Source organism: Periophthalmus magnuspinnatus, chromosome 10 (genome assembly GCF_009829125.3).
Source record: "Periophthalmus magnuspinnatus isolate fPerMag1 chromosome 10, fPerMag1.2.pri, whole genome shotgun sequence".
NCBI lineage: Eukaryota > Metazoa > Chordata > Actinopteri > Gobiiformes > Gobiidae > Periophthalmus > Periophthalmus magnuspinnatus.
Window position 1 is genome coordinate 33559926 of NC_047135.1, and position 26596 is coordinate 33586521.

A 26596-nucleotide genomic window follows, 5' to 3' on the forward strand; every position below is an offset into this window, starting at 1 on the left:
AATATATCTTTGTACATCCGTCTGTTATACAGCTGTATGACTCAAAGGCAAGTAAAACACTGACACATTTATTAACTTCTATGCAAATTGCAAAAGACCAAACTGGTGTTAAGTGGTGCCAATCACTAGTTCTCCATATCATCCATCAGATCCTCCACATCAGAGTTATTTTTAAATTCAGTGTCTTCTAGGAGCTCACAGAGGGTCCTATCATGCACTGATCACAGTATAGGGCAAATACAAGTTCATATGGTCTGGAAAGCCTTGCAGTAAACTACTGTCTAGATAAAGTCTGCCCGTATTTGTGTCTGAGGGTCCCACAGGCTGCTCGTACCTTGACTGCTTTAGATCTCCATACATCATGTCCAGTCTGTGTTCTGAACACATTCCTGGAGTGCTTTTGGGTTTGATTTCCAGAGTCTATTAGCCTTAGAGTCTTGTCCAAAAATACCGCACCCACAAAAGTGAGATGTATGACGCAGTGAGGAACCGAGTTTAAGGGCAGAATTGGTGTAATTAAGACAAATGGTGAAAAAGTAGGACTGGGCAAAGATCTATCTTTAGGACCTGAGGAGGAAATGTTTTCATGTTAACTGCAGAGAGGATAAGGTTGGATCCAAGGAGATGTGTCAAAAAGACATATTCCTGCTTTGTTTTAGAGCTTGAGGAGAAAGCTGGATTAGATTAGGGGGAAAAGCGCCTGCTCTGAATCTTACGACGCTGGAAACAGTTTTGTTTTTACTCACAGTACAGTTTCCTAAATGATTGGCTAGTAATTAAAGAGGTTAAATGGAGCTTCCTTGTAAAGGAGCACCTTGCTGGGTTTATGGGCCTCTGTTGCCCCCCTGTGGTCAGCAATGAGAGCTACTATTATCCCGTCATGAGCTGTGAGCTAAGCTTCACCACCTGTGTGTCGTTTGGGAGCTGAGAAGAATGATGTGTTATGGCCTTGTGCTAATCAAATCATGGGATTAGATATGTTTTAAGTTTCAGGTGCCGTGAGACGCACCCGCTCCCCTGCCAACCAACCAATTGTTCTCACACAGTAATGAATATTAAAACCATATTGTTTCTGTGTGTTTGTGCTGTGCTGTCTGGACTTGATTTAAGTATTGAAGAATGATAATTAGGTCTAATCAATGTGTCCTTCACTATGTCAAAATGGTAGCAGTGTTAACTGTCACTCTATGGGCTTATTTGGCCTAATTACAGAAGTGTACTACTGTCCTAGATGCATGTCCAGAAGGATTAAATAATAACCATTCTCCATGAAAATATAACATCATATCTAAGTATTTACTGTATTTAAACTAGCAAAGCGCACAGCACCTTCACCATTTATTTAAGTTAATAAGATCTTTGTATAGAAAGTACACTGGCTTAAATAACATTAACACATTCAATGCACAGTGTTATTGTTTTGACATTTCAAATCTCAAAACTTGGCCATTGGTGGGAGAAAGATAAAAATTCAAATCTGGATTATATTCAATTCCCCAGCATCTCTCCTGTAAGATGATGTTGACGCCTGTCAGTCTGCAAATGTTTCCAAAGCTGTTCCAAAAACTCCAGGGATCTACTGTAATACTTGCCAAATATATGCAGTACAAAGTAGAAATAGATGGGAATGACAGCCAAACTTCCAAGGAGTGATGGGCCTGCCAAAATACATTCATGAACAAAACTCTCATACACGAAGTCAAAAAGTTAGAGGTCCTTTGGTCAGTATTGTTGAATCTCAAATGATTTGTGGCACTGTACCAAGAAGCAAATATTATCCTGTTGTGCCAAAGTCACCATGATAAGAATTTAAACTTAAACCATACTTGCATCTCATACATTTATTTTCAAAAAGATCAACAGACTTGATAATGTCACGTTTTAAACTTAGGGAGAACCCAAAATGCACTTGAAACATTCTTTAGTGAAAAACTTAACAAAGACCAGAAGTAAAACCAAACACAAAAACTCACAGGACATGACACTGACAACAGACCAACAAAGAGCAGAGGAGAACACAGGGTTTATATGCACACACAGAGGAACGAGACACAGGTGAGCGACATAAGGGTGGGGCAAACAATCAATACAACAGGAGGTAAAACTCAGAAACACCCAAAGCTACAGAAATTACAAAATAAAATTAGGTACTGAATGATGAAGTAACACAAGGAAAATCATGACCATGACAGACAATGCCAAAAATCAACGCATCTGATTTAATAGTGAACAAAAGGAGACTACTGTGGCTTCACAAACATGAACTGGAGTCATTATGTTTTATTGGATCTTTGTGTTGTCTTTATTGGAGTTTCGTGTTGTTCATGTGATCCCTGTGGTGAAGGTGTAATTGTTCATTCCTTGTCCTTTAGTGTGAAAGTAAGATAATAGTTTAGAAAGTCTACTGTGTGGCTGATTCAGGACTAGCATCCAACATAATTAGCCAAGTAAGTTATTTTGAAGTTATTTCATGAGAGGAGCCCAAGAAAGGCCTAATAAAATATATGTATAATACAGAAGCAAATGGAAATTCACTTCTGTCACTAGGCAAACGTTTAAGAGTGAAGATATTTGGCCGCTCATCCAAGCTGCTTCTTCAGCTTTGGTCAGATTACTGGTGGACACTGTTAGATCTGTCTGAAGGGAGGAGCTAACAACAATGAAACTGTTTGCCGTTTCTATTTGTTGGCTATAGGTTTGTTGAACTACACTAAGTGTGACCTGTGCCTGACTCATATTTTGTATAATCTTTCAGGCCCCTAATGGGTGCTCTCACACATTGGCTGTGACTATTGTTTTCCTTGTTTTGATTTGTGAAAGTCTGAAGATGGAGTTATATATAGGAGATAAATTATATCTATGCCCCCCATAACTGTTCAAAGATGGAATGTCTTTCTTTAAAAAAAAAAAAAGCCTTTTTAACTCCCCTCTCAAACAATTTCTTTTCTTTGGCTAAGATCTGAACTTCACTATCTTCAAAGGAATGGTTAGTGGTTTAGAGATGGAAATGGAGCTTTGGACTCTACCTGGACGGCTGAGGGATTACATAGACATATTACGGATGCTTCATTTACATGAAATTATAATGTTAGATGTTCAACTTTATTTTATCATTAGAACCAAATCCACATAAGAAAAGTGTGATATGGACAAAATTAATAACTATTTTTTTAATTCACCAAATAACAATAATCAGATTATATTTTTGTCAGAAATGTGCTAAATTTGAAAATATTATTAGCTGAAAGAATGACCATAACGCCCTGATACAAGTTCACCTTTGAGAAGAATTAATTCTTCAATGAGCCCAACAACCGAGAGAGCCTGTACTCCCCACACCAACAGAGGGCACTCTAGAGCCAGTGCTTGAAGAGGGGCTGCAAGAGGTGTTTGCTGCAGCTCCCCCGAAAACAGAGCCTTGTGGTCCAAGAGCTCTAAACGCAGTTGGAGAGAGTGAAAGGTCAACACAATGACCAAGCCCAGGTAACATGCCTTAAGAGCTCATGTTAAAGCGTTGAGTATCAAACTGACACTCAAAAAAGGAAGATAATTATAGAAGGATGTCAGGGCAATTAAGACCTTTTTTCTACCAATATAACACAGCTGGTGATGGAAAGAATACTTTGAAAATGTATTTAGGTACAGAATACCGAAAACCTGCATTAAATGTATTTTGTAACATATTCTGAAACATTGGTCCAGTCAGAGGACTACATTCTGAATACTTGAAATACTTTCACATTGAGTTGCATTATATTAAAGTGTCAAAACATGGCATAGGATTAAAAAAAACAAAGTTATGCTTGTTGAACTGTTTGTTCCGCATTTATTGATTAGAGAAAGAAAAATCGCACATGCACTTATCAAATGAGCTTTTTCTTTACTAAACTGTGCAATTTGAAGCCAAAATTGTGTGATCAAGTACCACAATGTTTTCCTTTAACGTTAAAAAAGTAACTGTATTCTGGATGAAAAAGTAACTGTACCAGAATACAGTTACTCAAAATATGTGAATATAATAATATATTTTCAGTACATGTATTCAGTTACTTCTCAACACTGAACACAGCCATAATAAACAGGGTCAACTTGAAACAGGAACTTGCCTCTTCCAATAGGTCAGGGTAATTTCATAATAAGGGTCAAGAGCCAACAGAGCTACAAAAAAGAGTCAAGTCTCCAAGATCTGTGCCACCAAATTAGAAGAGGTAGAGAAATGGGGCTCACCTCCAGCATGGGCACTGGAAAAGAATCCATTGATACAGTTTTAAAGGTAACAACCAAAGACAAAACAGAGTTGCCTGATCATATAAACAGAAGGTCTGGAGAGCGCTTTGAAGAGCGAGGAGCAGAGGGCACCAGTTTACATAGAGTTAAACCACCTCCAAAAAATAAACATTAGGCCCACATACAACAATGAGTAATGAGATGTTCTAAGGTCAGTGTTTTCAAGTACAATTACATTTTTTCTGTAATACTGAGAAAAATAAAAACTGTTTACTGTTTTGATAATGTGTACTAGTAATGGAGCAATTTAGGTTTTATCATTTTACATGTTTACAGTTCGGTAGCTCACTGTGAGTACTGAGAGGGAGTACACAAGCACTTTGGTCAGTCAGTGGTTATTGTGGAGGGCTGTGGTGAAGCTGGGGCAGAGGAGCATGCTGTAATATTTTTAAACATTGGTTAAGACTCAAGAGATGGCTGAGGAAAGACTAAAACAGTAGAGTAAAACAATGATCTGCAGTTAAAATCTAAATCTAAGCTTTACTTGCATAAAACTACATTAAATGCCAAGTACATATTTCAATAAGCGGCCCTAGATAAAAAAGTTAGGACATCCATGATTCAGAATACTACCAATTGAAAACAAGTTATTTAAATTGTACCTTTATTGTCCAGAAGATGGAGCTCTTTATCACGTCTGAAGGTGGGACCTCAAAACCTGTCACCATCATAGACCTGACCAGACAATAAAAGGCAGTTTTGTAAATAACATGAAATACACAATTACAATTTATTTATTTATTTGTTTATTTGATTGGGACAGTGCATGTTAATGAACATACATGACAAAAGCACAAATATAAACACGCCACATTGTAGCCATATGCCTAATTTCCATCCGTAGTCCCATGGGTCAGGGTCACAAGGATCAAAAATACAACAAGAATAAAATTTACATTAAACAATGATCAGGCCTTAAATAAAATTTTCCAACCATACAATCTTACAATCTTAGTCACTTTGCACAAAACTCTATTAACATTCACTCAGCTCATTATCCAGACTCACATGCAGCATACAATACTAAAACGGTCCATAAAGGATACACAATATATAATAAAGAGCCTGGCACCTAGTGTGTGCAAGTTTGGTTTGCCCAGAGCCAGTTTTTCAGTTGAGCCTTAAATAAATTATATGTTGGGCACTCCCTCAGAGTTAAAGGGAGGCTATTCCACAGGTTCCCACCTCGGACAGACAGGACCATCTGACCAAAGGTGGTACGTCTGTGGGGTATGACCATATCTCCTCTGGCGGAGGCTCGTGTGGTTCTTTGTGTGTTTTCTTTACTCTTGATAAATTCTTTTATTGGTGGAGGAGCGAGAGAGTGCAGAACTTTATAGATCAAACATTCTGATTTTAGATTGATCATGTTTTGAAAATGCAGTAATTTATATTTGTATAGAATATGGCAGTGGTGATGTGACAATGTTTTTTTGTCCAGTGTTTTTAAAGCTTTTTTGGAGAGGCCCTCTATGATTTTCAGAGATGTGGGGCATGCGAGCGACCATGTAGTGAGACAGTAATCAATATGTGAGATGATCATGGAGTAGAAATACATTTTAGCTGCTTGCGGTGTTAAGTTATTTAGAATATGGTGGAAATTTGGGAGATTAAATTTGACTACCTGTGCTACTTTTTTTATATGACTTTTAAAAGAAAATGTTGGATCCAGAACTACTCCAAGGTATTTAAACTCTGAAACAAGGTTGAGCTCCTCTCCATTCAGAAAAACATTTGACCTGGTTGATTCTATGCAACGTTTTGAGAAATACATACAAACTGTTTTTTTTTTTTGTGTTCAGCATAAGACACAAGTCCCTGAGCCAGTCCTGCACTGAGGATAGCGCAGCTGTGAGGTCTGTGGCAGCTTGTTGTATGTTTTTTCCGTGAGTGTAGATGACTGCATCATCAGCATAAGCAACATATTTGGAGAATGTTGGACAACATAATGAATTCAATTCTGTTTTACAGTCAAACATCAGCGTGCATGAAAAATGAACTAACTGCATATTTGAGCAATTGGTAACACAGTGTTGCCTTTCGATGGGTCCTTTCTGTGTTATATCCTTCTCTCACATTCAGTCAAGCGAATTAGTCACGGTCACTACATTAACATGCACCTGGAGGAAACTAAATTCCTGCCCCACTCTTAGGGGTTTAGGGTTGACACAGTGTACAGTAAATGGTCTTGACTTAGGGTAGCAGAGGTCAAAGGTGAAGTTTAGATGTCCACAGCTGGGGAGAAATTCCAACAGGATTATTCTGTTGAAAGAACTCAGGACCAGAGGTGTCGTCTGTACACTTTCTGTGGAACAAGATGTTCATGAGTGGCTATTGGAGATAGACCGATCTATATTGAAACTGATATTCGCACTTTTTGGCATATCAGCCATCAGCCTTCAATTTCAATCATGGGCTAATTCTTTGTTTGGGCTCACTACCTTAGTAAACGAAAGACATGAAGCCTTATTTGATCACTTTAATGGAAAAAAGCACTGTTCAAAATTTGACTACTCTGTTTTCTTACAGGCTTAAAGTGAAACAGGGCACTATTATAAGACTATTAGATAGAACAGTAGTAATTTCGAATCACATATTTTGGGGAAAATAATCAAAATTAGCTGTACATATCAGTCCAAAATAATCAGCAGAGCGTATCAGCCATTGGCTGCTCTGAATTCTCTGTATCGGCCATGAAAAAACCCCATATCAATAGATCTCCGGTGGCTATGAGGCATTTTGGGTCAAGGATGACCTGGCAAATTGAAAAGGAAAACTCATGTCGTTCTCCCTGTAGTGCCTGGTGGGGTGCGGATTTTCCTTTGTGGAGCAAACACAGGGGGTTATGCCTAAGTAAGATTAATCGGATCGGGATTAATTTGAGCTGAGCTGTCAGTTCTACACCACCTTTGAAAATAGGAGTCAAAGGTCTTTGGACCCATCTAATACCACACTGTATTTACTGTAAATGAAAATAGTGTGTTACAAGCCGTTGCTATATATGTTATTTGTTATGGAGTTGTGATCATGGGATCTGGATAGTAGGTGGGCTTAGTAACAGAGCTATTTATGTTGACAGAGAAACACAGCCATATATTGTTCCTCATGTTTCGCTCTGTTCTAGCTAGCATACTACTGTTGAGGCTTTTTAAATATATGTATGAACATAGCTGACAAAACCACAAATACAAATAAACCACACCCTGCATTTAAAAATTATCCATTAGAAATCTAAGAGACTGAGAGTCTGGAATTTAGGGGATGTTGTTAGATGTTGGCACCCAAATCTTGATAAGACATTTTAACTAGGCCACTGTAATAATACCAAAACACAATTGTGTATTTACTTTTAAAGGTGAGTTGTGCCACTGTTGTAGGCATGTAAACATCACGCTGAATGCATTACTGGAGTTATTTGCTTTGGCTTTCCCACGACATCATGTGCTTTTAATCTTAGCCTTGAACTCCACGCTTGTCCTCTGAACAGTGTAAGCAAACAGAACCTAGCTTTAAACATAGTTATTAATTCATTCATACACCACAAATACTACTCAAGGCTCATAAGCACAAGTTATCCTCACAAGACAGGCTAGACTAGTGAGTGAGAGTGAGTGAAGTTGTGAATGGCTGCGTGGTAGTAACTTGTCACTCTCCACCCCTAAACACTCAGAGGGAGGGCATTAGAAGTCAAATTAGGAAAAGAAGGGGGAGTTAGTAAAGCTGAGAGAGAAAACCAGCTCGAGTACCAGCCCAACTCCAGGAAACAACTAGTAATAGGAAGAAAACATCTCAGTTTTATCCATCTATCCTCATTTCTTAAACCCTATCAAACTGTGAGAAGGAAACAATACATTTACTGTTTAACACAAACTGAACAAAAATAAGCCTATTCAACAAGAGCTGCTTCACACCCTGTCTGTTTGAGAAGTCATAAAACTACAACACAAGTAAGTCAACTTTACTTCGTTTTAATGTGTCGTATAATTGTGTGAGTAAGTGTAGTATTACCGGAGTATTACCTGAATTAAATTCTTTTGGCGGCGGGAGGCAGAGGCTTGAAGAACCGGCTCACGGTATCACACACGTGGCATTAGGACATCGACAAAAGTACAATGTCTGTGGAAAATGGATTTAATGATGAATTAGATTATTTTTTAGCAAGGGTTTAGTTAAATTAAACAAGATGCTTTTACCATACTTTTATCACATGAACATCCGCAGTGGTAAAACATCAATTACAGTGATAAAGATAACGCCAAAAGAGCGGGCAGTTTTCGGAAATTATAGCTTACTACAGTTAGCAATAATCCTCAAATAATACTCAACTCATACTATCACTGTTCAGTTATATAAAAAAAAAAATATTATACACGCATGTTTCATTTTTTCACGTTTAAAATACAAACAGCTATTAATTGAAAAGTTTATACAAAATGTTAACTTTTTTAGCTAATCAATAATGAGCCGCGTGGTCACGTTTTTACGTTCGGTGCGTTCAGGAGCGTAGTGTGAATTTAGGACTGTATTCTTCCATAAACAGTTATATTGTGTGTCAAAAATGCTAAAATCTTAAAAGATGGAAATTACATCTCATGATCGTGCATTCTGTAATTAAATCTCATTAACTTGCTGGTTTTGTTAATTTATCCGTGTTTAAATGCAAGGCAGTTGTCAGTTTGTTTTCTCTGCCAACACCTGTTACTGTATGTCTATGTAATCTATGGACTGTCATATAGGAAGTTGTCTAGAAATGTAAATACTATGTGTAAATGCACGTGAACGCGGCTCTAAACTTGCTCCAGGACTCACGGGGATGTGGCCGTGAGAGGCCGCGCCCCGGTTCTGGTAATAGGACCCAAGACTGAGGTCATACCCGTGGAGAGACAGCTGCTTTAATACTGAGCACAGCATCGTCATCATGGGGCTGCGTTGTAGGACTCTTTAGAGAACAGAGGCTCCAACTGCGTGTGGTTTATTTTTATATAAAGTTGTGAGAGTAAAGAGTTTACCCTGGGACTCTTTATGGCCTGGTGAGGTTGATAAACACAGGTCTTATGGGCAGAAAAGCTGCTTAGAAGTGCGTGAGACACAGAGAAGTCACTCAACTTGATGTAGTTTGCATTTTCAATCTCAACACCCATTTCAGAGGTGGGTTGAGTAAAAACATTTGGGAAAAAATTCTGCGCAGTAAGAATTACTTAAAAAATTAAATTAAAGTTAGTGCAACTGGAAAATAAGGAGTAAACATTAAGAAATGCACAACATCTGATATTTTCAAGGATAGACACACACATTTGATAAACTTAATCATATCTGAAGGAGCAGTGCAACAAACAAAAATGCTCAAATCATTAAGTAATTCTATCCATATGAAGCAAAATCTCTTTTACTCTTTTACTCAATTAAGAGTACCTTTACTTCAATACAAAGATTACTCAACCAGGAGTAAAAGTATGCTGCTAGAAAAAATACTCCATTCCAAAAGTAAATTTAACTGAGTAAATGTAACAAACTACTACCAACGTCTGTACAGTAGGCCTATAATAAATAATATATTACCAGCTGCAGTGTTTAGGTATTTCTGTGATTTATTCAGTCCACACTTCACCTGCCCTTCACATTTACATGTTTAGCAGCTTTATGATGGGAACTCACAAGTCACAACTGCCTGCCAGCCATAAAAAGCAATAGCCCTTGATGTTTAAAGGTGTATTTTGTTAACCTTCATGCCCCACAACAGTGTTTTGGGTCTTGTTCTGAGTGCCAGGGCGAGGTTTGTGTCCTGGGCAAATAAATGACAAAGCAGAAGGAATTACCACGAGGAATGTGGGAGATAAGCAGGAGGAGGTGACGGCAGCAGCTTGGCTATTGTCTTGAATGTAAAAGGGCTCTGATTTTCTGGCTGGTCGTTCAGGGCTTGTGCAATACATCCATGGTGTGCCCTAGTTTGCACTACAGGTTTGTTTTGATTGTGACGTAATATGCTCTTGAATGTGATATAACATTGGCCCTTATTATGAATTACTCCTACTGCATGTCTGGATGTGTTGATGGTGGTGAAAATAACACAACAAACTTATCCGTATGACAGAACCTTTATGTACAAAATATTTTGAATGCGCTGTATATGGAATATGCTCCCGAATGGCCTAAAAATCATTTTATGATACCTGCTGGTCATCAACATAAGCATAACTACTAGATTGGAAAATATTAATATTTTATAAAGCCTGGCCTCTCTGTTACCTTGGCAAAAGGCAGCCATGAAACCAATACAGTGACATTTAAAATTTTAGTTTAAAATGCTGTCCTTAATACTCTATACACTACTATGCAAACAATGTGAAACAAACTTTATTTGCATTTGAAGGTGTTGTGTGAGAGAATGTTGTCATTTAGATGTAAAAAGGGTTTTCACTTTAAACTTTACCCCTTTGTGAACAGTGTAATTAACATTATTCGTCTTTTGAGGGAATGAGTGCTTTTCTTCCTGGGGCACATTCTGTTGGAGAGTCTTAAGTGGATTTTCAGAATGAGGTCTCAATTACAGACAAATCCCTCTTTTCAAACCCAGTTTCAGCTCAAAGGCTGCTCATTCGAGTATGTATAATTCTATTAGACACACGGCTCATGAGCACCTACAGAGCACACGCAGGCAAACCAGTCCTATTAGGTCATCACTGCTCTTCCAATAAAACTAACTAGGAGGTGACATCTTTGCCTCTGACTAACTTTTGGCCACAGAACCAAATGGGACGGATGTGACCTTTGAGGTGAGTGTCAGGGTCACTCTCACCGAGCTGCAGCGCCCTCTGCTCAATATGTTTGCTTTTCAAATGGTCGTAATAACCAAATATTGCGGGGTCACAGGAGTTTTAAATTACAACTTGGTTTGATGCACAGTTGCGGATAAAAGAATGACTGCTTCTTTTTTAATGTTCCTCATTTGTTCCCTCAGAGCAGCCATGGCTCCTTCTCTGGTTCAGGCCTACAGGAGGCGCTGGTGGATGGCAGTGACAGCGGTGCTGGAGAACCTGCTATGCTCAGCTGTGCTTCTGGGCTGGGGCTCCCTGCTCATCATGTTAAAAAAGGAAGGCTTCTACTCTCACCTCTGCACAGGTATTACATCAGTCAGTATTGGTGCGCCATGTTATGGATTTCCTCCATGAGAGTATCACAAAGCTTTTTGCTTCTGTACAGAAAATGAGTCAGTGATTGTGCATTTGGGTAATGATTCGGCTGGAGAGTCAGAAGAATGGCTCACATGTGTAGACCAGGAGGAGATGCTAAACCTGGGCTTCACAATAGGCTCTTTCCTGCTCAGTGCCACTACTCTGCCTCTTGGCATTCTCATGGATAGATTTGGCCCACGTCCCATTCGTCTTGTGGGCAGGTAAAGTTCTTGTGAAGCAAACTGTCTTCACAGTGTGCATTTTCTTCACCTATCACCAATACTGAAATGGTTTGCATGGCTGATTTGCATTTATTAAAAAATGAAAATAAGCAATATTCAGAACAGATTAATTAAGTACATTCTTGAAGAGGGTGTGCGTTGAATGAGTGAAGTTGCCGTGAAAGTGAGGTGTGGTTTTTACACTTGCCTGCAGGGATACGCCTGTACACACTGTGCGTACCTTGAATTCTCCATTGAATACAAATGTCTCCCCAAGTTACACAGAGCAGCACAACAGTGATTATTGACCAAATAGTTCACTTAATGCATGCAGATGCACTTGGCTATGCATAAAAAAATCCTGCAGACACCCCTGTTGGCTAAGCTCATACACAGTAGTAAGCAATTTAGAAGGCGTTATTTCTACATGTTGAGTTACATTCCAAAGATAGTAGTTCAGAAATTTTACTGCATAGTATAAACATAACACGTCATAAAACATGCAAAGATAACATGCAGTCCCGAAAACTATTAATGAACAAGTCGTCATAGGTCTCAACAGCTTTTATAAGAGGTTTTTTTTTTCACATGTTTTTTTGTTTTGCTTTTCAGCTCTTGTTTTGGTCTGTCATGTGTTATCATGGCTGTGTCCACCTATGACCCTGATAGTAAGTATAGCCTAAGCTCAATACACAGTTGAATGAATGATCTGTGATTCCTTAGAATTACATTGTGATCATGAAAATGAGGTAAAAATAGACTTTTGTATTTGTTTGCAGAGTTGTCAGCGCTTATCTTTTTGGCTCTCTCTCTAAACGGCTTTGGGGGCATCTGTCTGACCTTCACTTCTCTCACGGTGAGAAATTTACTTAATATTTCTAAAATATCAGTAAACTGCAGTATCTTGTACAGGCTTTTATTTGCTTGAGTCCGGATTTATCACACATTATTGGGAGAGTGTGACATGAACTAAAATGTAGTAAGTGTGCTATAAGGTTACATAACTTTCCATGCATTCCAAGAAACCTTTCCTGGAACAAGCCTGGAGGGTTTTGGTAGTTGAAATACTGAGGTTCTCAGCTGCACTCTGTTTACTTGCCTGTCAGACACACTGCTATGTGGCAGCTGGTCACAACATTATCAACTCAGGTTATTGGGTCCTTCTGCGCCCTGCCAAGTATTTCAATTGTAATTTCGGTTGGTACAGCATGTTTCCATATGCACATGACTGCACCCAGATGGAAAATCCTATTTGTGTTTCCACCAATGAAAGTTCAGGCTTGGACACACACCCTCAAGAAAGCCCTGCCTACTCACCTCTATCTAAAATATTGATGGTCACCTTCTCTTGTTTTTGCAATCACAGTTGTTTTTCTGTTTTGTTGATCCACAAGTCTTTGACGTACTCTCGTAATTATTCGTTTGGACCCTCCAAGGAAGGTTAGAGAAGGTCAGAGGGACCAAAACGTCATGTTAATAAAAGTAAATGACACAATGTTTTCAGAAGAAGAATGATAAAAATAAACAAACCATAAAAGTCCCAAAGCCACGTTTCCATGTATAATGTAAAAGGGAGTCAGGTCTCAGGTGCAGTGTGAGAGCGGGTTAGGGTTTCTGAAGTGAGCACTACAGACTGAATACAGCTTGAGTTTAAAGTAATAAAGCAAACAAAAACAAAACGTAATTACTTAATATACCATTCCATCAGCTGAGTTGAGTTCTTACTAGAGTTTATTATACAATCTGATCCGATTAATGATTAGTCTTAATTAAAGGCTTATATCACCCCAACTGAGTGAGCACAGCAGGCATAAAGCCCTGACAAATTCAAAGTGACCAAATGAAAACTTTCTGTATCTCAGTTTGGCTCTCACTCGACCCCGGTGTGACTGAGAAGTCACATGTTACCGTTCTCTTCTCTATGTTAATATTTGCATCCATAGCGTGTGCTGAATATCTATGTGTGAAATATGTATTTTAGGAGCGCTCTTAGAAACACATTCATGAGAATGACACCTTCTGTTGTAGACACAGGCACGTGCGCACTCCTCCCATACACACACTGGCTCTGACTGTTTGCCGTCTGAATGTAAACTTCAGATGACATTTCACTGTTCTGTCTTTAGCTTTAGATAGAGAAGGGCAAAACGTGCTCAGGGGAGGCTCTTGAGTCCTGTGACGACAACTTGTGAAATATTTCTTTCTTAGAAACTGTCTAAGAGCATTTTCCTTGAGGCTTTTCACTCCATAATCCACACATAATTTCTCCAAAACATTCCCAGGAAAGACTTATTTCCCTGTTTAACCCACAGCCCTGCTGTTTCAGCACATGGTGACCTTGAGTTTCTCTCTGGATTTTGTCAGCCACAAACTGTCATCACACTCTTATCTTCTTGGCCAGAGCACTTGCACGTCAATTTTTACTGGCTCCTTTAAAGTTACAGTATGTCACTTTTCTGGTGGGGGCTTAGGGTCTCCTCCTGCTTGTGCCCATGCATATGTAATTGCTTTAATTAGAGTGTTCCACAGTATGGCAATAAAATTATCTCTCTACATGGGACAAACAGACAAACCTACAGGTCAGATCTGTGGAGAGGAGATCTCGCTGACAGTAAGAATGGATGTTTTTCAGGGGATTTTTGAGATATTAGAAGCTAAATTGATACGTTTAGTGCCATTGCCATGTGGAATATTCTGTGTAAAGCAACATCTCCATGGAGTCAAGCAGGTTGTGGACACCCAATCAGAAAAGTTCCATAGTGCACCTTTTTTCATTTGACCTAAGTCAATGCATCTACAGTCAATTTTGATTGAAATAATATTGGAAGTAATTGTAATAGTTTGACAGCTCTTTAATGATCATCTTCACCTTCCTTTTCCAGTCACTGTAGCTTGATGACCGCTAAAGTGAAATTAGAGGGTCATTTTGTGAACCTAAAAGATTAGTTGGTTTAAGAGTTTGCAACTCATACAGACCCACCACAATCCCACACATGTGATTTTATATTGACCCATTTAAGATTCTTATTAAAAACACTAAGTGTGCTGACTACACAATTGGCCATTGTGTTAGTGCTAAGCTTCTTACTGCTGTAAATAGGTTAACCTAATATACAGTGTGTTAGTGCCTGGTGCGGTGCCCCTGCTTTGAGTAACGTATACAGTACTAGACAAAAATAATGACCGTGTGTTGTGTTTAAGTAAGGCATTGTTGTGCTCTATGAGGTCATGACACAGATTGGGTCATGACGTTGTTCCGTGAGTCTTCATGACATGGAAACTAATATTTGTTTAATGAGGCTGTGTTGTGTTGTGGCAGACATGGGTTAATGAGTGCAGACTCTGTGGGAAGGAACAGCTCAGGTTTTATTGGTTGACCTATGGTGCCGGCAGCAGGCTGCCCTCTGTCGGGCCAAAGCATAACACTATCATTGTTGTCATTATAAACTTTTTATTCTTTTGCAGCTTCCTAACATGTTTGGGGCTCTTAGCTCCACAGTTATGTCTTTGATGATTGGCTCTTATGCATCCTCCGCTGTAACCTTCCCTGGAGTAAAGGTAATGTACAAAAACACTACTGGTGGCACACTGGGCATTACATGATTTGAAAATTATAGCAGTAATAATATTTTGCCAATGTGGTTTGTGCTGTTTTTCAGCTGATATATGATGCACATGTGACCTTCCATGTTATTATGTGGGTGTGGGCAGGACTTGCTGCTTTTGTCTTTTTCAATTGTTTCTTGAACTGGCCCATAGAAGGATTTCCAACACCTGATGAAGTGGACTACAGGTGATATACTCTCTCCTTCTAAACTTGATTTATTAAAAAAAACAAAAAACTCACTGTATCAAACATGTGATTAACAGCACGATTCTCACAACAAAAGAGCTTCCACAATCAGACATAAAGGCAGATGAACAGAAACTACAGGAGAAGAACGGAGATGTGCACCATCATTCTGCAGAGAAAATAGCCACAAGTCCTGAACCTGCAGCCAGTGCGTTTACAAACCAAAATACATGAAAGAAATGTTTTATCTCCATACTTACACCCTAACATCTTCTGTCAGAAAATGTGCCCTTTCGCCGTTCTGTCTTCTCACCCATTTTCCTCTGGAGTCTTGTCACAATGGGGATGTCTCAGCTACGCATCATCTTCTTCATGGGCGCAATGAATAAGATGCTTGAGTTTATGGTAACTCATGGAGAGGAACATCGTAAGTGTCTAAAATATATTGTATAACGTATTAGTAACTAAACTAGTAGATATTTGTTATTTAGTGCATTTGTTTTTAATTTTATTTTTATAGCATCTGAAGATCTCATAACTGAGGCAGCACAAAAAGGTGAGCCTCATATTTGAAACTGTTGCCTATTTGATAATGTCCTCCTGTACAAACTGAAGTTATCCATTATTTTAGTGAGTTTCTACTCCTCCATCTTTGGCACTCTGCAGCTGCTTTGCCTTATTACTTGCCCATTAATTGGTTACATTATGGACTGGAAGATGAAAGAGTGTGTAGATGAGAAAGAGACCCCTGAAAAGAGGTACTTGAATTGAGTGAGAGATCACTTGAGCAGCATAGTGTGATTTACTACATCTTTATACTTATACATGTTATACTTTCAGTAAAAGCTGCGGGCCCAAGAGAGACCGTAAGATCCAGAAAGTTACCAATGCGATGAGAGCGTTCATCATCACCAACCTGCTCCTGATTGTTTTTGGATTCTGTTGTCTTATTGACAATCTCCCTCTCCAAGTAATACATACATACACATACACACACACACACACAACCACACATACATACACTCACCTGAGGGATTATTAGGAACACCAGACTAATACAGCATTTGACCTCCTTTCGCCTTCAGAACTGCCTTAATTCTACGTGGCATTGATTCAACAAGGTGCTGATTCATTCTTTAGAAATGTTGGCACATATTGATAGGAGCATCTTGCAGTTGATGGAGATTTGTGGGATGCACATCCAGGGCACGAAGCTCTCGTTCCACCACATCCCAAAGATGCTCTATCGGGTTGAGATCTGGTGATTGTGGGGGCCATTGTAGTACAGTGAACTCATTGTCATGTTTAAGAAACCAATTTGAAATGATTCGAGCTTTATGACATGGTGCATTATCCTGCTGGAAGTAGCCATCGGAGGATGGGTACATGGTGGTCATGAAGGGATGGGCATGGTCAGAAACAATGTTCAGGTAGCCCGTGGCATTTAAACGATGCCCAACTGGCACTAAGGGACCTAAAGTGTGCCAAGAAAACATCCCCCAGATCAGACCAGGCAACATTTTTCCAGTCTTCAATTTTGGTGAGCTCGTGCAAATTGTAGCCTCTTTTTCCTATTTGTAGTGGAGATGAGTGGTACAGTGATAAGTTGACAGTGTTTATTTACAGAATGGTGAATTTTAGTCTTAAGCAGTTCATTCAAACACACACGAGGGACCAGGGAGCGGGAGGCAGGCCAGGCGGGCGGAGTGCAGGTCGGGGACGGGAAAGCCAGGACCGGAGTGAAGACAGGAGCGAGACGAGACCGGGATAGGCAGGGCCGGCGTAGTCCAGAGAGCGGGACCCAAGGAAGGAGGCAAGCAGCAAGCCGGAGACCAAGACAGGACAGGTGGCAAGACGGAGGGATGACATTCCCGGAGCCGGAGCGCAGAGGCAGGAGCAGGAACGAGCGAGGACAGGAATCTGGAAGGTGGCAAAAAATCCAATACGAGCATGCAGACGGGCAACAAAGATGCAAAACTGAGCTCGAGCATTCACGTTTACACGCGGACGGTCTGGTTCCGAGTGTATTCTGCTGAGCCCTCATATACTCGGCAGCAGGTGACGGTAATTGTACTGATGCGCTCCAGGTGCTTGCGTGAGGAGTCAGGAACTCCGCCCAGCTCTGGACAGACAGGTAAGGGAGGGGGAGAGAGCACAGGAGGACAGGAAAAAACAGGCATCATGACAAATCATAATTATATATATATATATATATATATATATATATATATATATATATATATATATATATATATATATATATATATATATATATATATATATATATATATATATATATATATATATATATATTTTTTTTTTTTTTTTTTTTTTTTTTTTTTTTTTTTTTTTTTTTAATAACTTCCTCTTTTATAGATCCTGACATTCATTCTTCATACTATGGTTCGAGGATTTATTCACTCGTGCTGTGGAGGTCTCTATGCTGCCGTGTAAGTAAAATATCACTTAAAATTTATAATCTGTAATGCAAAATTATTTTTCATTAAATTAATTGAAAGGATATTAATAGTAAAGGTAGAATAGTAACAATTTAATTTCTTCTTACAAAACACAGTATAACAACCAACTATCGATATCCAATGAAATGGTGTAAATAAATACTTGTGTGCATCTCTTATAAGAATTTGTACATAGACTGTGAGTGGTGTTTTTTTTTTTTTTTTTTTTTGTTTCCCATAGTTACCCCTCCAACCATTTTGGGACCCTGACTGGTCTCCAGTCTATGATTAGTGCGGTGGTTGCTCTGCTGCAGCAGCCACTCTTTATTGCGATGGTTGGGCCACTGGAGGGAAATCCATACTGGGTATGTACACTGCAGAAACCTGTGATAACTCTACAGCACTTTGGTATACTTTAGGCCAAGGAAAGAAAAGACTATTTCTCATTTTTAATTGATTGATGCATTAGTTTGTAATGATTGTTCCTACTTTTTCAGATTAACCTCGGCCTGTTAATCTTCTCCCTGGCTGGGTTCCTGTTGCCGGGATACCTGTTTTATCACAGACGACATCTGTTGAAGGAAAAAGAAGCCAGAGACAAGCAGTTGAGCCAAGAGATGCAGGCACTAAACCAAACAATGGCCAACGGCCACAAGCCTCACACCAATGGCTTTGCTGCACTAGATGCATAAAGCTTCCAACAGTGAAGAAAACAGGATTCATCTTGTGTGCCTGGATGTATTTTTACAGCAGCGCATCAGTTTTATTTCATAGTTTTAAAGCCTTGCTGATGTTTTTGTCACTGTTGTGACTCATTTATTTATTTTATTTAGGTTCAGGAGCCAAATTAGACTGTTTTAAAGCCATATATTTCACTCATCCTAGTCTGACCTTTATGGCAAACTATGGATCTCCTGGTACTTGAATATACCCCCCAACATTACATGAAACCAAAGAACTATGAATATATTAGAATTATATAAATGGCCAACAGGCGAACAAGAGCAATAAAAGAAAAAGAAAATTTGAAATCAGCCAAATCTGACCATTACCAGAGACAAAACCATATCATGAACTGGAACAATGCCATGGTCATCCGAGCTGAAAGCAACAAATACCACTCCTGGATCAGAGAGGCCATCGAGGTTCACAAACGAGGTCCAAGGAGCATAAACCATGATGGGGGAGCATACACCTTATCACACAATTAAATTCAATTTATTTTTGTAAAGCCCAAAATCACAACAGCAGTTGCCTCTTAGGGCTGAACATAATGGATTTAACCAACAGAAAGTTAGAAAATCAACAATGAAAGAGAAACAGACAAGCAAATTAATCAACAGAAAACAAGTAAACGGATAACTGTCCCAGAACATCCCCTGTCAAAAAAACCCAATGGGAAAAAGAGAAACCTCGAGGAACACAGACATGGGATGCAGTCCTGGAGAAGGCATCAGAGAGTAGGGGCCGTAAGCTTCCCCTGCTCTTTCTCAAAACCAAGTAAAGCAGCGTACAAGACACATCAGGTGAGTCTTGTGAGGAAGGCACCAGAAAGTAGCCGAAACATATAAAGGTAAACAATCGCTAATTCTAAGTTTAAAACTGAAGACAGAATGAAACTTTACCAAAAAAGTATGAGAATATTAATTTAAATGTATTCAGTAATGTACTTTGTGCAAGTTAGTTACTTAGTTTTGAGTGTGCTATGGTTTATAATGTACAAGCCAGACTTTGCAAACCTAGACCATCTGTACAGGTAGAGATTTTTATGCCATAATCATGTTGAAATCTTTGGGGGCACGCATTGGCTGGTTGTGTAGACACCAGACAACATCTACCTCCTAAACATCTTTGTGTCATTTGTCCATCGAATGTTTCATGCTTGTAAATATCTCAAATTTATGGAGTAAGTATATTCTAATCATCTTCCAATAGTTATGTATTTACAGTGTCATATTGTTTGTCATTTTAACAGGCAAAACTGTAATGTATACATTTGACTTTGCAGCAGTTAATATTCAATACTTTCTACTGAACTACACACAGAAATGGGGGCATGTCCTTTGAATTTTTTTTATTTTTATTAAAAGGGAAGCATTTGTTTTGTTGACAGCAAACGTGACTTTGTAGTTTTAACCTTTTGATAAAGAACTATTGTCACCGATTTCTGCATGTGCCCTCTGTAAATAATATCAGTTGTTGCTTTTATATGATTACTCTTAGTACCTTTATGGTATTTATTTTTTGTAAATCAATTTAGTAGTGAAGCATTTTAGTTTTTCTGTGTATTTTAATATTTCAAGTCAGGATATGTTTTGCAGTAGGGTGTGGTGACTTTTATGGGTGGGCAAGCAGACAAACTACATTGCAAATTAGTTTTTTTTTTTTTACTGACATATTAAATGCATATATACTGAGCCATTTTGAGGTCACATTGGAGAAGCCTAAACCTACATAGCTTATTAATATGTGTATATATTGGATTTAACACCGTTTGTACAAACAAGGCTAGTCAGTGGTCTATTTGCACAAATCTGTCCTCATTTAGGCAACTGTGCCTTCAGTACTGTTATCTATGTGTTACCTATGAGTGACATATGACTTGCCTTACCAGCTTCTACATTCTGAACGAATCCATAACGATCTGGAACTGGACAATAGTGAGTAAGACAGTCCAACCAGTCACTCCTTTGTATCGCGTGTCTCTCAAAAATTGTCATGGCATTCACAAAAATATTTAATTATATTTTTACATGCAATATTTTAGCTTTTATAGGACAAGAACCGCACGCCACTGCTTTGTTTTTTCTTGTTATACTACACTATTACTTTGTGCCTACGTACTAAATGATTTCTTCTTCTACAATTGTTGTCACACAGCATTACGCAATGAAGGTCTGTAGGGTTCAGTAGAACATTTCTATAAAACCTTTAATTAAGCTCACTGTCCACTGTATTTTCAACATTAAAATAAACATCTGCCTAAAAAGTTGTATCAATTGGGTTGATATATTCAGTATTTAAGGAATAAGAAATAACCATCCTGAAGTTTATTTCGCCATTTCAGTGAAAATTTTAACAAAATTCTAGGGGACATATACATGGGACCTGTACACTTAGCACCATAGCAGATACTAAATACTTGGGATAGATACTCCATTCATACTCACACTTCATCCATGCAAACGTTGCTTTGTTACAATGCATCTCTTGTATTTATAATACATTTATTTGTAAAACACATACACTTTTCTCTTATAAAATGCAGTCACACTATACATATGTACATAGTAGTCGTTTTATCTGAGACTGCTGCTGTTTGGCTGTGAGCCGGTGAGGCCGGGGTGGTCAGGGCTGTGGCGATTCTGAAAACAGATATAAAAGAAAAATAAAACTGAATGAGTTTAATGCCTGAAGATACTGAAGAGAAAACATGCAGGGCCCCATTTTTGCATCAAAGCAACAGGTGTGATAAATATGAGTGTGGTGAGCAGACTCTTGCTCCCTGTACAAGTCCCTACTTTTTGTCACCTCTATGCTGCTATATGAAGAGCAGAATTTAGAGCCCAGTGACATTGTTCTGGTTTTGGCATATAAAAGTAACCTCCATCAAGATATGCACCATATATAACATATGGTGTTAAAAACAATGGATCTGATTACAAAGCATACCTTTTTCTTTTTCTTATCTTTCTTCTTTTTCTTGCGGTCAGGATCATCATCTCTTTTCTTTTTCTTCTTTTTGGGATCAGAGTCTGATGGAGTTTCTATAAAATCCAAAAGTAAGGCATGTTTAAGGACACTTGTTCCATGTACATATACTGCATCATTTTAACGCTTAAAAATGTTATGCCTTGTGGTAGTGGGTCCTGTAGTCTGTGGTGTTTGTGCTTGTGTTTACTCTTCTTCTTTGGTGGCTGTATGTGCATTAGGCGGTATTGTTCTGGAAGCTGCAAAGACAGAATAGTGTCAACATAAGAACACATGTTCCCCACATCATATGAAGAAGTTTTGCATTCTGATTGGTACCGGTCCTGTGTGGAGCCTGAAGCCTGTGAGAAGTGCACCAGTCAATGGGCTGAAAGAGTTTCCACACACTGGAGGTTTATCTATCAAAGACCTCAAAGAGCTGCCATCTTGTGTGCCTGGACAGTCAATCATACCTAAAAGACAACAAAAACGCAATAGTAAAAGCAATTATAATGAATAATTAGAAAACAAAAACAATGGCTTGTTCTATAAAGCATAAAATTATTAACATAAAATGTATACATGTTCCCAACAAGCCATGTTTTGAAAAACATTTGCAGCCTCTGGTGGTGACAGTGGAAATTGTAACAGATATATTTAAAGTGTTTATAAGTATAATCTAGTGGCGGATTGATTGTCCACTAGATACTTACAAACACTTTATACTTTACACTTTAAAAGTATAGGACAGAAATATGACAATTGTCTTTTGAGTAAAAGATTGTGACTGCAGCCTTGGCTGCAATTAACCCTTTGGGAGGATGCCAGAGTACTATCCCACATAACGTCCCTATACTCCAGGGGTGTCCAAACTTTTTGCAATGAGGGCCAGATTTGTTGAGGTGAAAAGCTGCGGGGGCTGAACATTCACCATGATTCTTTGAACCATTAATGTTAAATGCACTTGAACTATTTAATTTTTTTTTTTTACTTTTTATTGCAACTGGCTTTCACCTTTCAAAAACAAAATGAATTATACACAGATTATAAATATGAAAAAGTGAACATTTAATCTGTGGTTTTGATTATCACAATAAAATTTATTCACTGAGATTTTCAAATTTAACAAACATTCAACAAACTGAGACTGGACTGAAACTGAGATTTGGACTGTAGTAAATAGGCCTGGTCTGGCTCAAAGACGGTGGTTTGGATGCGCAAAACGTCACGCAGGTGAGTCAGGCTTGTCCTCGCATGGTTCTTTTTAAAGTTCATAAACGAGAACTAAACAAACTCAATGTTTTCTTAGCAAATGTTCGAATTTCTTTAAACTTGTCTTTATCCAATTGCTGTTAAAAGTCAGCAAGAGCGCGACCTCGGAGCACGGCCCGGATCTGCTGCCATCCTCGGTGAAATATAATATTGCTTGTAAATGTGTATTTTACGTTGGTCAACAGTGCAACGGGCTAGGTGGAAATTTGTACACGGGCCACAATTGGCCCCTGGGCCGGACTTTGGGTATGCCTGCTATACTCCAAGCGTGTAGGGGACATACAAAACTGTGCCGTGTACAGAATGACTAGAATACAGCTCAAAAGTAATACATAGGAGTAAAAGATCACCTGGTAACTCTGGAAGAAAGTTGCTGAGTTTCTCCTTCACCTTTTTCCCACAGAATTTGTTGTAGGCGTGCTCCAGGTTGTAGTGCGTTATGAGATTAGAGTTTCCAGTTAATTCGTTTCCAACTAAAGGAAAACAGAAATACTTAAATGTTTTTAAATTGACAACAAAATTAAATATGCACACTCAACTGTTGTCCATCCAGATGTTACATAACAGAATATAATGCGATGAAAAAAATAAGAAAAATACAACTGAAGCACACAGGCGCTTTATACTATTGGAATAAATGTTTAGATATTTCCGTATGAACCTGTTGAAGTACACTAGTTCTACTGTATCTGATGAGGACTTCCTAATGCTATCCTCTGCTATGCTAGCAAGCTAACATTTGTTTACAAACTGCTCGGCAAGATGTGATTAAGTTTCATCAATCAAACAACAGTAATGCTTTGTCAAATGAGTTATTCAGTGACTAAGAGTCAAACGTTACCGGGTAGATCCCGCAACAGATAGAAAGGCTCATTCGAGGCTCCGGGCTTTCGTAAAATAGGCCCCTCATCCCCGAGCTGTTGTGGCATCTGACCCGGCATAGACACTTGGCTTTGCGGCAGAGGCGGCGGAGGCTTCCCCGGTCCAAATCCCAAAGCCGCGGATCCCGGAGGTCCCTGAGCTTCACTTTGGCCGAATAGAGTTGAAAACATTTCTGTCATATCTAAAGGAATGCGTTTACTATGAAAACAACACTCACAGACGGCGTATGATGTAGAAAAAAGCACGCCGCTGTTTTCGCTGTCGCCTCTTTGTGGCACTGTTTTATCGCCGTAATGCTGCGAGTAAAGACGCACGACGTTACCGTAATAATGGCAATAATATGAAATCCAGTCTCTATTAATGTTGCAGCATGAGGATTATTTATTAGCATGAAAGCAAAAGTAAAATAAACAAAGCCAGATTTATTTAAAACAAATACACGACAATAGGTGATGGATGGATTGCACTTCACACATCAACAACATTGGTACTGAGGGCAGATGCCAGTTTTTCAAATTCTGTCACAGATACCTGGGGAAAAGAAACATTATGTTATCACCAAGAAATAACTGCAGTATACAATTTTACTTTTAAGAATAAGATCTTTAAAAACAATCACGTATCAAGCACATAATAGGCTATCTATGCACAGAAAAACCTTTCTGAGAAAAGCCTATTTGAAATGAACAAAGGAACATGGGGGCATTTTTGTTTGAAACTTAGCGGTGGGAATCCTTTGGGATATTTATGGTGTGGTGTACTTCAGAGTAATATATTTGTATAATTTGCTTTTTTCAATTAAGACTGTGTTAAGTGTTTTCTTGCTCTCAGTACCAATTTTGATTCATGCATTTTTGGCAAATCCGGTATTGTCCTGCATTTGAGACTTGAGTCATGCGTTCCCATTTTCATGTACCTCCCTGTCCAAGCAATATTTGATTTACAATAAACAAAACATACCGGTAATTCTGTTATCATGATGTAATGATCTATTATCTTGTTATGATTTCAGATGAATACCAGAAAAAAGCATAGCTTGAAATAACTTATGCATTGAAAAAAAAGTGTAGATTTTCTTGAAGCTACTTCTATGATCCAACCAACAAGCCCTCTCTCATTATACGGACTTACCTTCCAGTCTTCCACAGTTGCTGAAATGCGGTGCTCAGTCTGAGAAAGCAGCTCTCTCCCTGCCAGTACTTTTTCTGCGAGGGAAGCATTTTCAGCTTGGATTTTTTTAAGCTCTAGTCGCATGTAGGCCTCCTGTTTTTGATAGTATGGCATTAGAAAACTGCAAAGGTCCTGTTCAGGTACTCCAGAGGGACGCCTAAAGAACATCCATTTAACTTAACAAAGTAAAATAAAAAAAAAATACATGTTCACATAATGTCAAACAATTCACCATGCAGGATCCGTTTTATCCTTGGCAGCATCCTCTAGTTTATCCAGTTCATTGAGTTTACTCTCCAAGCGTCCTTCTTCTAATAATCTGGTAATGTCATTCTTTGAAACACAATACAAACCATATTTAACAACAAGACAAAACAGGTAGTGTAGCTGTGTATGTTATTACACGGCTTATATTGTTTTGTTGACATGCCTGAATAGCTCTCTGCAGTTCTTCTATAAACTGCTTATAAATGTTTTCCATACGCTGTGGGTTTCTCTTGTAAAGAGGCCGAAAGGTGCTGGTGAATCTGTTGAAACTGGAGAAGAAAACAAACAGACAATTATTCTTTAAACAATGAAACCTCCACCTAGTGTTATTGGAAAGGAAAAGTTCACTGGTTAAAGGCTAAATTAAAATGTCCCCCATGTGTTTTCATGAAGATGTTAATGCTTTGCTTCTAATGTTCCATACTAAGGCATTCAAATTTTTATCCTGCATTTATTCAATCTAGGGATGCACTGATACTGTACTGGTATAAGATATTGGCGCCAATATTGAAAATGTTGATGGATCGGATATCAGTTCCAAGATAAAGGTTCAGTTGAGGTCTCATTTTGGTCTATAAATTGGTGTAGTTATACGATATACAGGCCAATCTTGGCCCAAAATACCTTGTAATATTGAACTTATATTTTTTCAAAGCTGTTCTATAGTTACTTTAAATGATAAGTAATAGCTACAAAACAAATTTGGGTGATATTAATCCATATACCGTTTGTCTTTAAAGGAAAAAAATCATATTTTCAGTCTCAGCCGTAGTATCGGTTGGTATCGGGGATCTCCGAGTATTGACATTGGTATCTGAAAGTAAAAAGCTGGATCGGTGCATCCCTAATCCAGTCATACGTGTTTTTTATTGCGAAGGGTCACCTCTCCACAGATCTGATCTGCAACTGGCCTGGTGGCGTCACCTACGTGTCTCCATGGTGATAACGTTTAAAGAATAAGCCCTTCACCAGAAAAGTTGCATAGTGCACCTTTAATCTGTAATTAAACTGAATACTGGATGATAAACACGACAAACTAAAGATAATCCCAAATCATACAATGCACAGATGTTACACATTACCTGGCAAGCTCAATAAAATTCTCTAAACTTTTCTTCATCACTTTTTCGAAGAGTTTGATTCGGCTAAATCGAGCCTGTGCTCCTTCGTCCGGTGTCGTGTTACTCTCGGTTTTAGATTTAGACTTTTTACTTGACGTTTTTTGCGCTTTACTTGATTTCTGATTCATTGAAGCTTCATTCTCAGTCTCTTTGCTGAAATCGTCTTCTTTTTGCTCCATTCTCGCCACACGTTTCTGTTGTTTATGTTTTGCTTTGCGCGCCAGAAGTACGGGTAGCACATTGGCCCAATAAACGCCCTCTG

General features: G+C 38.7%; 3 protein-coding genes across 3 annotated transcripts; 1 reads left to right on the forward strand and 2 right to left on the reverse strand.

Moving 5' to 3' along the window:
• Positions 1 to 7805: 7805 nt before the first annotated feature.
• On the forward strand, positions 7806 to 18897 carry slc43a1a (solute carrier family 43 member 1a). The gene is made up of 15 exons (XM_033974197.2): positions 7806 to 8234; positions 11246 to 11406; positions 11488 to 11680; positions 12293 to 12348; positions 12460 to 12536; positions 15146 to 15238; positions 15340 to 15473; positions 15551 to 15681; positions 15754 to 15900; positions 15994 to 16029; positions 16105 to 16231; positions 16314 to 16443; positions 17850 to 17923; positions 18174 to 18297; positions 18430 to 18897. The coding sequence occupies exons 2-15, from the start codon at positions 11253 to 11255 to the stop codon at positions 18622 to 18624; spliced, it is 1671 nt and encodes a 556-aa protein (XP_033830088.1). The 5' UTR covers positions 7806 to 8234; positions 11246 to 11252; the 3' UTR covers positions 18625 to 18897.
• Positions 18898 to 20951: 2054 nt separating this feature from the next.
• On the reverse strand, positions 20952 to 24084 carry med19a (mediator complex subunit 19a). Its single transcript, XM_033974613.2, has 6 exons — positions 23736 to 24084; positions 23245 to 23367; positions 21962 to 22095; positions 21786 to 21882; positions 21605 to 21699; positions 20952 to 21297 (listed from the first exon to the last, which is right to left on the reverse strand). The coding sequence occupies exons 1-6, from the start codon at positions 23953 to 23955 to the stop codon at positions 21232 to 21234; spliced, it is 735 nt and encodes a 244-aa protein (XP_033830504.1). The 5' UTR covers positions 23956 to 24084; the 3' UTR covers positions 20952 to 21231.
• Positions 24085 to 24148: 64 nt separating this feature from the next.
• Positions 24149 to 26524, reverse strand: si:dkey-6i22.5 (polyamine-modulated factor 1). The gene is made up of 5 exons (XM_033974304.2): positions 26296 to 26524; positions 25377 to 25482; positions 25179 to 25279; positions 24908 to 25103; positions 24149 to 24307 (listed from the first exon to the last, which is right to left on the reverse strand). The coding sequence occupies exons 1-5, from the start codon at positions 26511 to 26513 to the stop codon at positions 24245 to 24247; spliced, it is 684 nt and encodes a 227-aa protein (XP_033830195.1). The 5' UTR covers positions 26514 to 26524; the 3' UTR covers positions 24149 to 24244.
• Between the last annotated feature and the right edge of the window lie 72 nt (positions 26525 to 26596).

What these genes read in the sequence shown, in the direction of transcription:
- slc43a1a (XM_033974197.2), top strand. Translation starts at nt 11,253, where the DNA reads ATGGCTCCTTCTCTGGTTCAGGCCTACAGGAGGCGCTGGTGGATGGCA. An exon ending in GTCCACCTATGACCCTGATA is followed by an intron (nt 12,349 to 12,459) that starts GTAAGTATAGCC and finishes ATTTGTTTGCAG; the next exon opens with AGTTGTCAGCGCTTATCTTT. An exon ending in TGGAGGGAAATCCATACTGG is followed by an intron (nt 18,298 to 18,429) that starts GTATGTACACTG and finishes CTACTTTTTCAG; the next exon opens with ATTAACCTCGGCCTGTTAAT.
- med19a (XM_033974613.2), bottom strand. Translation starts at nt 23,955, where the DNA reads ATGACAGAAATGTTTTCAACTCTATTCGGCCAAAGTGAAGCTCAGGGA. An exon ending in ACAGGACCCACTACCACAAG is followed by an intron (nt 21,700 to 21,785) that starts GCATAACATTTT and finishes TGGATTTTATAG; the next exon opens with AAACTCCATCAGACTCTGAT. An exon ending in AAGATAAGAAAAAGAAAAAG is followed by an intron (nt 21,298 to 21,604) that starts GTATGCTTTGTA and finishes ATCTGTTTTCAG; the next exon opens with AATCGCCACAGCCCTGACCA.
- si:dkey-6i22.5 (XM_033974304.2), bottom strand. Translation starts at nt 26,513, where the DNA reads ATGGAGCAAAAAGAAGACGATTTCAGCAAAGAGACTGAGAATGAAGCT. An exon ending in AACTGCAGAGAGCTATTCAG is followed by an intron (nt 25,280 to 25,376) that starts GCATGTCAACAA and finishes TGTGTTTCAAAG; the next exon opens with AATGACATTACCAGATTATT. An exon ending in CAACTGTGGAAGACTGGAAG is followed by an intron (nt 24,308 to 24,907) that starts GTAAGTCCGTAT and finishes TCTTTTCCCCAG; the next exon opens with GTATCTGTGACAGAATTTGA.